Consider the following 14,056-nt stretch of genomic DNA (forward strand, 5'->3'; position numbering starts at 1 on the left):
GGTGGATAGGATGTTAGCCGCACATGTGCAGGCCAGAGTGGGTTTGGTGTGTCCCTCATTGGGAGTGAGCCTGCTCCCCAGCTGAGTCCAGAGCTCAGGGGCTGAGGAAGCAGCTGAGTGTCGTCAGAGGACGCAGGAAGGGGCTTGAGCACAACTAGCTTTAAGCCTTGTCCCCAGCGCCTCCAGTGGTGGTGTCGCGAACCCCCAGGCTCTTCTTGTCAGCTGTGCAGCTTGGCAACCACTGTGGGACCCTGAGTGATGAGCTTGCTGCTACACCATTGTGCACGCTGAAAAACACATAGACATAGACTCCCTGAGTTATTGAAGGGCCTCATTATACAGCAGCACAGTTTTATCACTTTGTAGGAATATTGTAATTAAGGTGTCTAGAACTTTTAAGTCTTTTCCACATGTGGAAACTAGTAATGAAACGGCAGCCCTCAGTGTAACCTTGTCAATAACATCATGAAAAGGTAACAGACTGCACACTCCAATTAAAAGGCAAAGTTTGTCAGAATGGGTTTTTAAAATACCCAATTATATGCTGTCCATATGTATAATATAATATAATATAATATAATATAATATAATATAATATAATATAATATAATAAATATGTGCTCTTTTCCTCTAACTACTCACATAGCTGCTAAAACCGTTGGCATCTGTACAATGGTTTTAGGGTCTTATATGTTAATGAGAAGAAAGATAGCTGGGGACCCTTGAATGGGTCATATTTCCTCTTTATTTTGTATATTAACTGATTTGGATTGGATCCTGGACCTTGTGGAGAGTTTGGATTCTGTTATATTCCTCTGAAGAGTAATGATTCTATGTATCAGTAGGCAATTAACCTGGCTATATTCAGCGTCGCACACTACTTCTTTTCTGGTTCAGTTCATTTAGTTTTGCCAGCTTGCCCTTGGAATCTGCCTGCACACATGGGGGGTCAGGCATGAACCAACCTTTAGGACTTGGTGTATTCCAGATTTTGCCCTCAGTCTCTGACTCTATTCTAATGCACGTTCCAGCCCCTCTGTTCAAATAAGTAAGATTATGGAATTCCTGTGAGCATAGTACATACAGTAAATCACCTAGTAACATTTCTTTTGGATGCTCTCTGGGCCTTCAGATAGTTTCTTATATTTTTTCCAGAGTTTATAGTTATCTCTGGAAGTTGGGTCTCATTAGGACTTCTCAACCATCAACAGAAACAGAGCCCCTAAACTTCATTAAAAAAAAAAAAAATATATATATATATATATATATATATATATATATATATACATACATATATATATATACACATACATATATACATATATTATTGATTTTTTACAGAGAGGAAGGGAGAGGGATAGAGAGCTAGAAACATCGTTTGGAGAGAAACATCAACCAGCTGCCTCCTGCACACCTCCCCAATGGGGATGTGCCCACAACCAATGTACATGCCCTTGACCGGAATTGAACCTGGGACCCTCATTCCACAGACTGATGCTCTATCCACTGAGTCAAACTGGTTTTGGCTAAACTTAATTTTTAAATAACTTTAAGCAAGGAGTTTAAGTCAGTCTTTCATATGTTTTGTTTACTTCTTTATTATGTTCAGTAGTTTGTTGACCTTTCTTTTTTTTTTTTTTTTTTGTTTAATATATTTTATTGATTTTGTACAGAGAGGAAGGGAGAGAGATAGCGAGTTAGAAACATCGACGAGAGAGAGTCATCGATCAGCTGCCTCTTGCACACCCCCTACTGGAGATGTGCCCGCAACCAATGTACATGCCCTTGACCGGAATCGAACCCGGGACCCTTCAGTCCCCAAGCCGACGCTCTATCCATTGAGCCAAACCGGTTTCAGCGTTTGTTGACCTTTCTTAAAAATAAAACAAAACCAGGGTATTTTCCCACCTTCAGCTTTCTGATTCATCCTCTTTCACAAGTTACCTCTTTTAAAATTAAGTTTTAGCTCATCAGCCTCTTGCCGAGGATCCTGTATATCCTGGAATATAAATTGTGCAAGTCCAAAGACTTGAACTCCTGACACTGTTGTGCTCATCTCCCTCAGACTTTTAATCTCCTTGCTGGTGGTGCTTCAGCTCTGTCAGGGGTCCAGTTGGCCTTTTTATCAACAGATGACCGTGATAGGCCTTCAGCCCGCCTTTGGGTTTAATTCAGTTAGTTTTTGTCCAGGCTTGCCAGCTCCAGACAGAGCTGTTGGTTCCATGTGCACACCTTTTACTTAAGCAAGTAGTTTAAGTTTGTTCCTTTCACATTTATTCTGTTCTCATCAACACACAAAGCAGTCCCATTGCTCTGCTCAGCACAATGCCTATATGTTGTGGAAGCTTCTCTGTCTTCAGAGATGGATTTGGGGTTTTGCTACCAATAATCTTTTCCTTTAACTTCTTTCCTCTTAATTAAAATTATCTATAGGGAAAACATAATTTAGTTGAAGATCATCAGGAAGAACTGAGGAAAGCTAAGGAGCAGATTCAACTAATGAAACAAGAACTCAAAGAAAGAAAAGCAGAGTGGAAAGATACAAGTGAAGCCCTAAGGAGAGAAGCTGAAGAAAAGTTAACCCTGATGCTCCTTGAACTGAGAGAACAGGCTGAATTGGAGAAACAGTCGATAATAAATGAGTTTGAGCTTCGAGAAATTGAAATGAAGCAACTCCAGGATCAGCAGGCTGCCCAGATCCTGGACTTGGAGGGGTCCCTGAAGGAGCAGCAGGGCCGCCTGAGGCAACTGGAGCTTGGCCTTGCTGGGGACGAGTCTCTACAGAGCGACCAGGAGTCGAGCAGTGGACTGGCTCCAGTGGACCAGAACCAAGACCTGGAGCTCGCTCCCCTCAATCTGAAGGAGGACTGTGCCCTTCAGCTGATGCAGGCCCAGAACAGGTGGGTGACATTCGTGTAGCACTTCGTTAGTATGGCACCATCTGCCAGGTTCCACGCGAGACCTAACCCAGGACACCTGGTAGAGGGTGGGAGGCAGATCTGGGAAGGCGTTCTATGGGCTCTCAGTGATGTCCTGAGTCCTGGACACTTGGTCTTCTTCCTAAAATGAGAACGGGACATTTGGCTATCCGTGATCGGTAAACTGCTGCTCATGAGCCACATGCGGCTCTTTGGCCCCTTGAGTGTGGCTCTTCCACAAAATTCCACGGCCTGGACCAGTCTATTTTGAAGAAGTGGCGTTAGAAGTTTAAGTTTAAAAAATTTGGCTCTCAAAAGAAATTTCAATTGTTGTACTGTTGATATTTGGCTCTGTTGACTAATGAGTTTGCCTACCACTGGGCTATGTAAACAAAGATGTGCTGACATGCCATTTTTCTTCTGTTTGCGCATTTTAAAATTTCAGTAGCACAACTGTAGACCTCATTTATTTTAAGGATATGTAGTTCATTCACACAAGTTTTCTTTTAAATAGCTATTATATATATATATATATATATATATATATATATATATATATATATACACATACACACACACACACACACACACACACACACACACGTGTTTTTTATTATTATTATTATTATTATTATTTACTAAAATATATATATCTCCAGGTTTTAAATAGATTTACAATGTGATTTGGTTTTTTGACTCTGTTGGTGCCAACTCTTTCTGTAAACCTGGCCTGTCATGTCAGATTTTTGTGAGTTTTGAGGTCTGTGGACATGCTGTTGGTTCTGCTGCTTCTTGTGTGTCAGCTGCTCCCCAGCATCATGAGTGAGGTGCAAGAGCTTCTGCTCTGGGGTCTGAGAACTTGAGTTCAATCCCGATGCATCATGTGGGCACGAAACCTGAGTGCTCTCAGGTAAAAGTTAAGTGGGGTAATCCATGGCAATGCCTTTTTCGAATCTGGTAGACAGCATGTAAAACTAGTCACAGGTCTTGATGTTTTTGTGAACTCACCAAGCCGTGCCACTAGCATAACCTGGATCAGGAGAGGTTCCAGGCTCCTCCCTGTTCTTTGTGGGATTCTGGGCGCTTTAATAAGAAGACATCTTCCTGCTTCTGCTTTGCCAGCCAGCGCCTCCTGCGGCTCTCCTAATTCACATCCATTAATTCACAACTGAAGAGTGTTTTTCTGAGGTCTTTTGAATGCTCTTGGTGGCCGGGTGGGCTCCTGTGAGTGGTCTTGCCCCTCTTTTCCTGTTGAGATCCTTTCCTTGTAACAGTCATGCCTGCTTTTCCATGGTGTCTGTTGTGAGCGTACATGTGGCTTCTTGCTGTGGGTCCTGTATCCTCCACTTCAGGCTGGGAGAGGGATGCTGGGGCTCTGGCCTCTAAGTCCTCTGGCTTCCTATGGCCCCTTTTCTCCACTTACTGCTGGTGGTGTGCTCTCAGGCCCTTGTGGCAGAGGAAGGAGTAAGGACAGTTAGACCCATGAATGCCGACTTGTCAATTGAGGTGTTTCCTGTGGGAAATGTGAAGAGGTTGCTGCTTTTACGACTACATTTTTTTGCCGTCTGTTCACTTTGCATGTCATCTCAGGTTTTTAGAGCAACGTAAAGAAATCACAGAGACATTCACTGCAGAGCAAGATGCCCTCCTGCGGAAGGCCCAGGGGAAGCACGCCAGCGAGCTCCAGCTCCTGCAGGAGAGACACCAGCAGCACGTTCTGTCCCTGACAGCAGAACTCGAGGCCAAGCACCAGGCCAGTGTCGAGGAGCTAAAGGCTGTGTTCCAGAGAGAGCAGTGGGCTCTTTCAGAAGCTCGTGTGGCTGAACTGCAGACGAAACATGCTGCTGAAATCCATGCTCTGGAGACGAGACATTTGTCACAGCTGGATTCTGTGGAGTCATGTTACCTGTCTGAAATCCAGGCCCTCCGGGATGAGCATGAGCGGGCCCTGGAGCAGTTGCGAGGGGACCTTGAGGAACAACTGCAGAAAAAGGACTCTTCTCACCAAGTGATTTTGGCTCAGGAGTTAGAGAAACTGCAGCAGAAACATGATGAAGAGCTTGAGTCTGCAAAGGGCAGCTGGAGAGCTGAACTGAGCACTGAACACACTGAGAGTTTAAGGGCCCTGGCTGCAGAGCTTCGGGGGGCTCACCAGGTGAGGACTGGGCCCTTCCCTGTCTCAGGACAGGTGTCTTCCAGTGGCCTGTGTGGTTCATTGCACTCTTGTGTGTCCATGAGTGTGCGCCTACACTAGTGTGTCAGTATGTGTGCAACCCTATGTCTGTGTGTCTCACTGTTCCTTTCAGCGGTGACTTTGATTTCCTCATGAGGTAGGTCTAGAACAGTGAGTTTTAAGGGTTTCTTTGATCACATGATCAAAGACTTTTTGGGAAGGCTTTGGCTCTGCAATCCTAGGGAAGTGTGCATAGGACCTCACCAGCTCAGGGTGCTCCTCGTGTCTGTGCTGGCCCTCTCTGTAGGCCTGGCATTCCAGGGCCTCAGCTTTGTTTTCCTCTTGTGCATATGTACCCTTGGCTTTCCTTTGTGGATGCTTCATAAAATTAACCCTCTGTCATGTGTCAAGAGCAGTGACTTTAAGTTTGGACGAAAGGAAATTTCTGGAGAAAGCCCAGGTGCTCTGGGCTGGCACACACACACACACACACACACACCCTTTGTAACCTGCATCTGAGTGTCATGAATAGGACATGTGTATTTGGCCTAAAGCTATAGTCCCAGTAAATGGGGCTGTGCTGCCCAGTTTGTGGGACAGCTGGGCATGTCAGGCCTCCAGGGGAAGACTGCAGGGTGGTACTGGGATAGGGTGGGTGGGGTGCAGTGTCCTGTGGACTCTCTTGGCAGGAGGAGCTGGCTGGAGCCCTGCTGAATCAGAGGCGCCTGCTGGAGGAGGAAAAGAGTGTGGCCCTGGACTGGGTGCAAGCTGAGGTCCTCCTCCTGGAGCAGCAGCACCAGGCCGCCCTGCAGGAGCTTGGTGACATGCACGCAGCTGAGATGCAGAGGCAGCGGGCAGAGCAGCAGGCATTGCAGGAGAGGGCTATGCAGGTGAGCTGCTCCGAGTGTGCATTGCAGCCCCTTCTTGGGTAGAGGAGGAATTGGGGATCTCCAGTGGCTTCACAGACTGCCAGGCCTCCTGGAGCTTCTCATTGGAATGCACACTGCTTGTAGATGGTACAGGGCATTGGTGAAGCCTGTGGGGCTGCTTGCTGGGTGAGCCTTGGGCATGCAAAGAGGAATCAGGATCTATTAGGAGCCTGGCCACCAGCCCCTCAATAGTCTCTTCTCTGCGGAGTGGTCCCTGCCTCGTGTACCCCATAGCACACCTTAAAACTCCAGGGCCTGTGGCCGGATCAGGGATATGGCTCCCCACAAACTCTGACCACATGTGCCCTTTGCCCCTGCCTCCTGTACGTCTGCTTGTTCTCATGGCCACGAGCTACCTTTTCCTATGACTTACCCTTACGTATGATTGGAGTCAGGTCCATGACTTGATTCGAACTCGTGTAGGTATTGGCATGTTCCTCCTGCGGCCTTCCCTCAGGCTTTGCTGCAAACAGATATTACATAAAGCCTTGCTGGGCATTTCTTGGGATGCCAGGATCGTCGTCCCCAAAATAGCTGGGACACACTGTTCTTCCTCTGCGAATAGGTTTTATCTGGGCTACAAATATCTTGCACCTGTTGAAAAGCTGTGTCACTTATCAGAAGACTTAATGTGTGTGTGAAGTGATTAGATCACTTTCCAGGTTTTCTTTCTTTGGGTGTGGTTGTGAGAAAAGTGCTCTGAACGTAAGCTTAGTTTCCTTTTCTTGGGGATGTGCCTCCATGAAGGACCCTTCCTTGGGTGGTAACACCAAGCAGGGTCTGGAAAGAGAAGTAAACCATAGTGTGACCAGAACTGTGTGCTCAAGGCAATTTCATCTTTTCTTGGTAAAGAAAAGACAAATCTATTTATATGATAAATTTTGAAAATATTAAGAGAACCTGTGGTCAGTTTAGATATAGTTTGAATATCTTTATTACTATGTTGATATTCTTTGTGCAGTACTATTTACTTTTTATCTTCTCCAGACATTGTTTAATATATATTTTTTAATCCTCACCTGAGGATTCTTATTTATTATTGATTTTATTTTTTTTTAATTTTTTTAAAAAAATATATATTTTATTGATTTTGTACAGAGAGGAAGGGAGAGAGATAGAAAGCTAGAAACATCGATGAGAGAGAGTCATCGATCAGCTGCCTCTTGCACACCCCCTACTGGGGATATGCTCGCAACCAAGGTACATGCCCTTGACCGGAATCGAACCCGGGTCCCTTCTCTATCCATTGAGCCAAACCGGTCTCGGCTTATTTATTATTGATTTTAAAGAGAGAGGAAGGAGGAGAGAGAGAGAGAAATGTTGTTCAGTTGCCTCCCATGTGTCCCAACCCGCGATCAAACCCACGAACCTTCAGTGTTCAGCACAATAATCTGGCCAAGGCTCTATTGTGTTTTCCTATATATAATATATAGGAAATATATAATATGATATAAAAATATATATATATATGACATTTTTCTCTATAATTCTGTATATTTTTAGAAAAACTCAAAGAACATATTTTTCTTATATTGGCCTTAACATTAAAACATGGCAAATTAAGCAGAATTTTACCCAAGATTCTGTGGTAAATTTGAAAAGCGATTGTCTGTAAGGGATCTGATGAGTGGATAGTCTTGTGAGTCAAACCTTCTTTGATTCTGACCATTGACGCTAGGGGTGGCCTAAAGATGTGCATTCCCTGCTTAGTATCCAAAGCCCCGGTATGGGCTTTCGAGTTTGCACATTGAATGCTTTCTGCACCCTTTCCTGAGTGTACCTTGTCTACCCTCCCGCACGGGTTGGAAGGGCCCCTCTTTCCCACCCTCAGAACTGCCTCTCCTGGCTCCTACATGACTCTCATGGATGTTCTCCAGAATGCTGCCATATCTGATCTTGGCCTTCTTCGTGGTGCACTTCTGCCAAGTCCTGTGCCAGGCTTGGCACACTAGGTAGGACAGGCACACTGCTCCTAAGTGGATAGTTGGCACGGGGCTTTGAGTTTGCTGCTCTCTGCCAACTTTGTGTGTCTTGTTAGACTTTGTGTCTGTCTGTCAACTGCCTTAAAACCCTTCCTGAAACAAAGTGAAGGTTAAGTGATGTGCTTAGCTTTCAACTGCTTTTAGGAATTGCAGTTCTGTGTTGCAGGGTGAGACAGGAAGGGGCTTAACATCATTGGGGGCTGGCTCTTTGTTTTTTTTTTGTTTTGTTTTTTGCCAACTTAATGTTAATAGTTTAAAAAATCATTCAACATATATAACTTCATTCCTTCCTCTCTCCATTGTGCTAATGTTGTTGTGCAAAGTACATCTGTATACATTTTTATACTCATTGCTCTACTCAGTTGTTTTTAAAATTAGATAGGAGAGCCCTGGCCAGTGTGCTTAGTGACTAGAGCGTTGGTCCATGTACTGAAGGGTCACGGGTTCTATCCCGGAGGGCACATACTTGGGTTACAGGTTCCATTTCCAGCCCCAGTTGGGGTGCATGTGGGTGGCAACCAATCGATGTGTCTTACATCAATGTTTCTCTCCCCCTCTCTTCTTCCCCTTCCCTCTCTCTAAAAGTCAGTGGGAAAAATATCCTCTGGTTAAGCTGAACAAAAATAAAGAAATCAGATAGGAGTAAAAAAGAGTTACCAACAAAAACTACATTTATTTTGTCTTTTATATTTATCTGAATAGTTACCTATGCCAATGTTCTTTATTTCTTCATCTGGATTCAAGTTGCTGTCCAATATCCTTTCATTTTAGTCTGAAGAACTCCCTTTAGTATTTCTTCGGAGCAGACTCATTAGTGATGAATTCTCTTAGTTTGTATTTATCTGGGAATAGCTTAATTTCTCATTCATTTTAAAAAAATATATTTTTAATATATTTTATTGATTTTTCGCAGAGTGGAAGGGAGAGAGATAGAGAGCTAGAAACGTCGATGAGAGAGAAACATCAACCAGCCGCCTCCTGCACACCCCCTACCGGGGATGTACCTGCAACCAATGTACATGCCCTTGACCGGAATCGAACCTGGGACCTTTCAGTCTGCAGACCGATGCTCTACCGCTGAGCCAAACCGGTTTCGGCTCTCATTCATTTTGGAAACAGAGTTTCCTGGATTAGGATTCTTGGCTGACAGTCTTACTCTTTCAGCTCTTTGAATGTGTCACTTCACTACCTGTTGACCTCTGCCTTATTATGAGAATTCAGCTGGGTATTCATCTGCTGAGGGTCTCTTGTGTTCCATTGCTTCACATTGGTTGATTCTGGTATGTGCCCTGACAGCATTTTTTGTTTTTAATTATGTCTTTGTACAGGGTGAATTTGAACGTGGAAAGGAGGCTGCTTTGCATGAAAACAAGGAGATGCACAGGTTGGAGTGGGAGCAGGTGCAGTCTCTTCACCAAAAAGAGAAGGAGTCTCTGTCCCTGCAGCTTCAGGAGAAAAGCAACCAGGTTCTGCAGGTGTGTGGATAGTCTTTGCTGCTTAGTACTAGTCTGTGTGGTAAAATATGCATAACATGAAATTCCCACTTTAGCCATTTTTAAGTCATCACAATCATACTGTGTCCAGTTGTCTTCCAGAGAGGTGGGACTAGGGCGCTGGTGGCCCCACTGGGCATGTGTGTGGTCTGTTGTGTCCTCTGTTCTTTTATCCTCTGGGAGGACACCCATGTTCTCATTGGTAAACTGGACTGAGACCGAGAAACCATCACTGCTGGCAATGAGCTCAAGGGAGAGGGCTCAGGTGTTCAGGTTGCTCTGCTGCTGGAAAACACTAGTCACTTCTCTAAGCTGCTCATTTGGCCCAGGAGCTCATGGTAGCTGGTGCCGCCACCCACCCAGCCCATTGAGACTCTGCCATCATTGACTTTTGCTTTTAGAGAGAAATTTGTAAGAGGGATGTTCACTTGCCTGGCAACTGATTTTTATTCTGAATTGCTCTCTCTCCCGAACTGACAGCCTGGGAGGTTTATATGTTTTATTTTTGTAGGCAGAGAGTAATAGAGCAAAGGCCTTGTTAGTAATTTTCACCTTTAATCACTACCTTTCACTTTTGTTTATCTTTTGCCATGTTAAGTGGGATGATGAAAGTTATGGTGAAAGCACCTTACAGAAGACGTGGGGGGAGAGGGCAGTTGGGGGCCATCAAGTTGGCAAGGGGGAGCAAGCGGGGGTTAGAAGGCCTGCAGGCAGAGTAGTTAGGGATGATCAGGCAGGTAGGCAGGTGAATGGTTAGGAACCAGCGGTCCCGGATTGTGAGAGGGATGTCCGACAGCTGGTTTAGGCCCTATCCCACCTAAACAGGCAATCGGACATCCCCCAAGGGGTCCAAGATTGGGGAGGGTGCAGGCCGGGCTGACCGACACACATCCCCATGCACGAATTTCATGCACAGGGCCTCTAGTTGAATAATGAAAGAAAAATTAGTAATTGCATGTTAATATAAAGCTTAGTCACACAATTGCTATGAAGGTGATCTAAGTACATTAGGAGTGAGGTGTAATAGAGGACTTTATTTATAAACCCAGTCTTTGATGTTTGTTTATTTATTTATTTATTTATTTATTAAATATATTTTATTGATTTTACACAGAGAGGAATTGAGAGGGACAGAGAGTTAGAAACGTCGATGAGAGAGAAACATCGACCAGCCGCCTCTTGCACACCCCCCACAGGGGATGTGCCCGCAACCAAGGTACATGCCCTTGACCGGAATCGAACCCGGGACCTTTCAGTCCGCATGCCGACGCTCTATCCACTGAGCCAAACCGTCCCGGCTTGATGTTTATTTTAACTGATGAATAGATAGGAGCGTTAAAATTATAAATATCATAGATAGGAGCATTAAAATGATAAATATCATGATTTTCGTGCATCGGGCCACTAGTCAATGATAAGAGAGAATAATCATTGATCGGCTGCCTTCTGCACTCTCCCCACTGGGGATTGAGCCCACAACACAGGGATTGCCCTGACCAGGAATTGAACTGTGACCTCCTGGTTTATAAGTCGATGCTCAACCACTGAGCCACTTCATCCAGCCTAGAAGTTTTATTTTTAACCACATTGTTTTAACTAAAGCTTTAACAATTTTTTCTGAACAGCTAGAAGACCAAATTTTATCCTTACGTCGTGAGATAGAAGAACACCGTTCAGACCTGGAGACACTACAGCAAAGGCGGGACAGGGAGAACCAGGAAGGCACGAACCTCATCTCGATGCTCAAGTCTGATGTGGATCTTTCTCACAGTGAAAGGTCAGCGTCCTCGGTCACTGCTGCCTGAGCACGATGATGTCTGGGGACAGGGGGCCCTCGTGTTGCGTGATTCTTATATTTAAAGCTATTTTAAACATTGAGAAAAGTACTGAGCAATGTCCGGACACCTGCATACCCACCATTTCGCTTTGCCAAAAGCCTCATATTTGCCAAATTACAGAATTTTGATGTTATAATGCAGGTACCATTAGTAATCTGCCCCTTTGTCCTGTTTGCTTGGGGGTTTCATTTTAGAAAAAGGTTTTAACTCTAACGCCACACAGATCCCCCTCCCCCCCATATTTTGTCTTGGTTTTAGTTTTTCTTTTCCTGTATATAGGTCTGGAGTGCATCTTGAACTGTTCAATTCTTCGTTTATTTGCACCTGATGTCAGGAAATCTGTTTTTGTCTATCTGATTAGTTCTTCGGCATCCCTGTAAGCAGGCCTTTCTCTGGACCCCTCTGTTTGTGCTGTGCCCACCAGCGTGTCTGCCCAGAGTCCTATGCTGACCTCAAGGGTCAAGAGAGACCAGAGGGAGTGGGGAGCAAGCTGATGATTTACAAATAATGAACTCTGATTGAGCAACAACTTGTTTTGAATTCCTTCTGTTCGAATTAACTGTGAAATTTGTATTCATGAGCTCATCTGCAAAGCTTTTAAAAAACATTTTCAGCTGTTTCAAATGGGACTTAGCAGGATGTGTATAAAAAGATCACATCAGGTGGATGAGAGGTGATTGATCCCTTGTTTGCTTATTAATAAGTTGTAAAATGAAGGCTTTGAAAAGTAGGCTATAGTCTAACCTTGGTGCTATTTTTGGCTGGCTTGTTAAACACAGGTCTAAGCCTAGTATATCAATAAAGCAAATACTTGTTTCATTTCCTTAAAAAATGTGATAAGCTTGCACCTTTACCAGAGCATTTTAAGCTATATAAATGTGGAATCCTGATAATAAAATTCAATTGTATGTGGGCTGTACATAGAATGAATGAATATAAATGAATGAATGAGTGAATGAATGAATGAGAGACTAGGTGAGGCAGGCAGGCCTGGCTTATTCTTGAGCTCAATGTGCAGGATCCATGACTTTCTTACTGCACGCGGTCCTGAGCCAGGTCTCCTTTCACTCTTTTGAAAACTTTGTAATTCTCTGTGAAGACGTGCATGCTTCTCTGGCACTTGTTTGTAGCTGCGGTTGTGGTTTGATGCGGACTCCTAGTTGCCCTCCCTGACCCACCATCTCTGTGATCATCCTCTCTCCTCCTGTACACTAAGCCCAGGGCTTTTGCACATGCTCTGCTCATCTTCCCTGTGTCCTTGGTAGCAACCTGCAGGGGCCAGGGCAGCAGCCAGGGAGCTGTCAGGCCCCCAACTCCCCTCCAGGTTTTTGTGCTTCATGCAGTCAGCCCACTGTCTCCTCTTCTCTCCTTGCACTTCCTGCTTGTGTCCCTCATTGGGAATGTTAGCTCTGCAAGGTGTGGCTGTTTGTCTGTTTTGCTCAGTGGTGTCTCTCCCTGCCCGGGAAGCAGCCCCTGTGTGGGTCCATTGGTAAGGAGTGTGTATGTGAACAGGTTGGGGTGGGCAAGCCCGTGTCCTGCCCACTTTGGCTGCATGTGGCTTGTCTGGCTTGCATATAGCTTTATTAGTTTGCCCATAGCTATAGCCTAGGCAGAGTCATGTGATCGAGGCTCCCCTGCTGGAAGGGTATAGCTTAGAGACAGGGTGCAGCTGAGTCCTGTGCTGTGAAGAACAAATCACGCTAACCTCCGCAGTCTGTGCAGCCCCAGGGACGGGCCCGGGAAAACCTCCGTGCCCTTGGGTTGTGGGTCAGGTGTGATCACCTGTCTCAAGAAGGGCAGGGCCCTGAGGGTCAGAGAGCCTGTGCCATGGGGATGGGTGAGGTTTGTGTGTTCCTCAAACCATTCCGCAGCTGTGGGGCTGGTTCTACATGAAGCCCTTGTCTTTTGCTGGTTGGCTGGAGGCTGATTCTAGAGAAAGATGCTTGAATAAACAATAATGGCATCTTTTAAAAACGAAGAGCAGCAGCAACAAGGTTTACTCTGCTCCCGTCGCAGAGCCACTCTGCTGGGGTCCAGGCTGAAGGCTGTGTCCGCTGTGCTTCCCTTCCCAGGATCGCTCTCCAGGATGCCCTTCGGAGGCTGCTGGGCCTATTTGGAGAGACAGTGAAGGCTGCCGTCTCCCTGAAGAGCCGGATCAGTGAGCGCGTGGGGCTTTGCCTGGAGGATGAGAATTCACCCAACGCGAGGTTGGAGGGCCAGGTCTCATCTGTAGGTGAGCATTGGCCGGGCCATGTGCAGCCCCCCAGGCTCAGTGTGCCAAGTGCCCCTGGGCTGCACCCCTTCTGCTGCTGGCGCTGGAACCCACTCCTTATTGAGATGGGGTGCTGTCCCTAGGGACGTGGGCATGCTTGTCCCTGATGCCTAGGTGCAGGCTTTTGTGTTTTCTCACTTTGTAGCACCAGCACTGGATGAGACGTGGCCCGGGCTTGATGTGGCACTGCCGGACCTGGATAGAACTTTGACAGAATGCACTGAGGTGTCTTCCATGGCTGAGATCAGCAGCCACATCTGTGAAAGCTTTTTCCTAAGCCCGGAAAGTACACTGGAGTGTGAGCAGCCTGTCAAGAGCATCTACCGGAGCCTTGGCCTGGCAGTGGATGGCCTCCTGGAGATGGTTCTGGACTCCTCTAGGCAGGTGAGCCTTGGCCCACTTAGCACCAGACTCCACCCATTCTTTGCTCTGTGGCTCCATTCTGGCCCCT

At 45.8% G+C, this 14,056-nt stretch overlaps 1 protein-coding gene across 14 annotated transcripts in view; it reads left to right on the top strand.

The window, feature by feature from the left end:
• Nucleotides 1-14,056, top strand: part of PCNT (pericentrin) — an 85,717-nt gene that overhangs the window by 22,868 nt on the left and 48,793 nt on the right. For 10 of the 14 annotated variants that reach the window (XM_084872206.1, XM_084872209.1, XM_084872199.1 and 7 more), the window contains exons 14-20: nt 2,434-2,900; nt 4,509-5,073; nt 5,781-5,981; nt 9,331-9,477; nt 11,121-11,272; nt 13,406-13,566; nt 13,751-13,989. In XM_084872206.1, the coding sequence (XP_084728332.1) occupies nt 2,434-2,900; nt 4,509-5,073; nt 5,781-5,981; nt 9,331-9,477; nt 11,121-11,272; nt 13,406-13,566; nt 13,751-13,989 (1,932 nt within the window). The remainder of the gene's footprint in view (nt 1-2,433; nt 2,901-4,508; nt 5,074-5,780; nt 5,982-9,330; nt 9,478-11,120; nt 11,273-13,405; nt 13,567-13,750; nt 13,990-14,056) is intronic. The other 4 variants (XM_084872200.1, XM_084872203.1, XM_084872212.1 and 1 more) reach the window with 1 other exon arrangement.

The sequence above is a fragment of the Pipistrellus hanaki genome (assembly GCF_964339955.1).
Source record: "Pipistrellus hanaki genome assembly, chromosome: 2".
In the NCBI taxonomy this organism is placed as follows: Eukaryota; Metazoa; Chordata; class Mammalia; order Chiroptera; family Vespertilionidae; genus Pipistrellus; species Pipistrellus hanaki.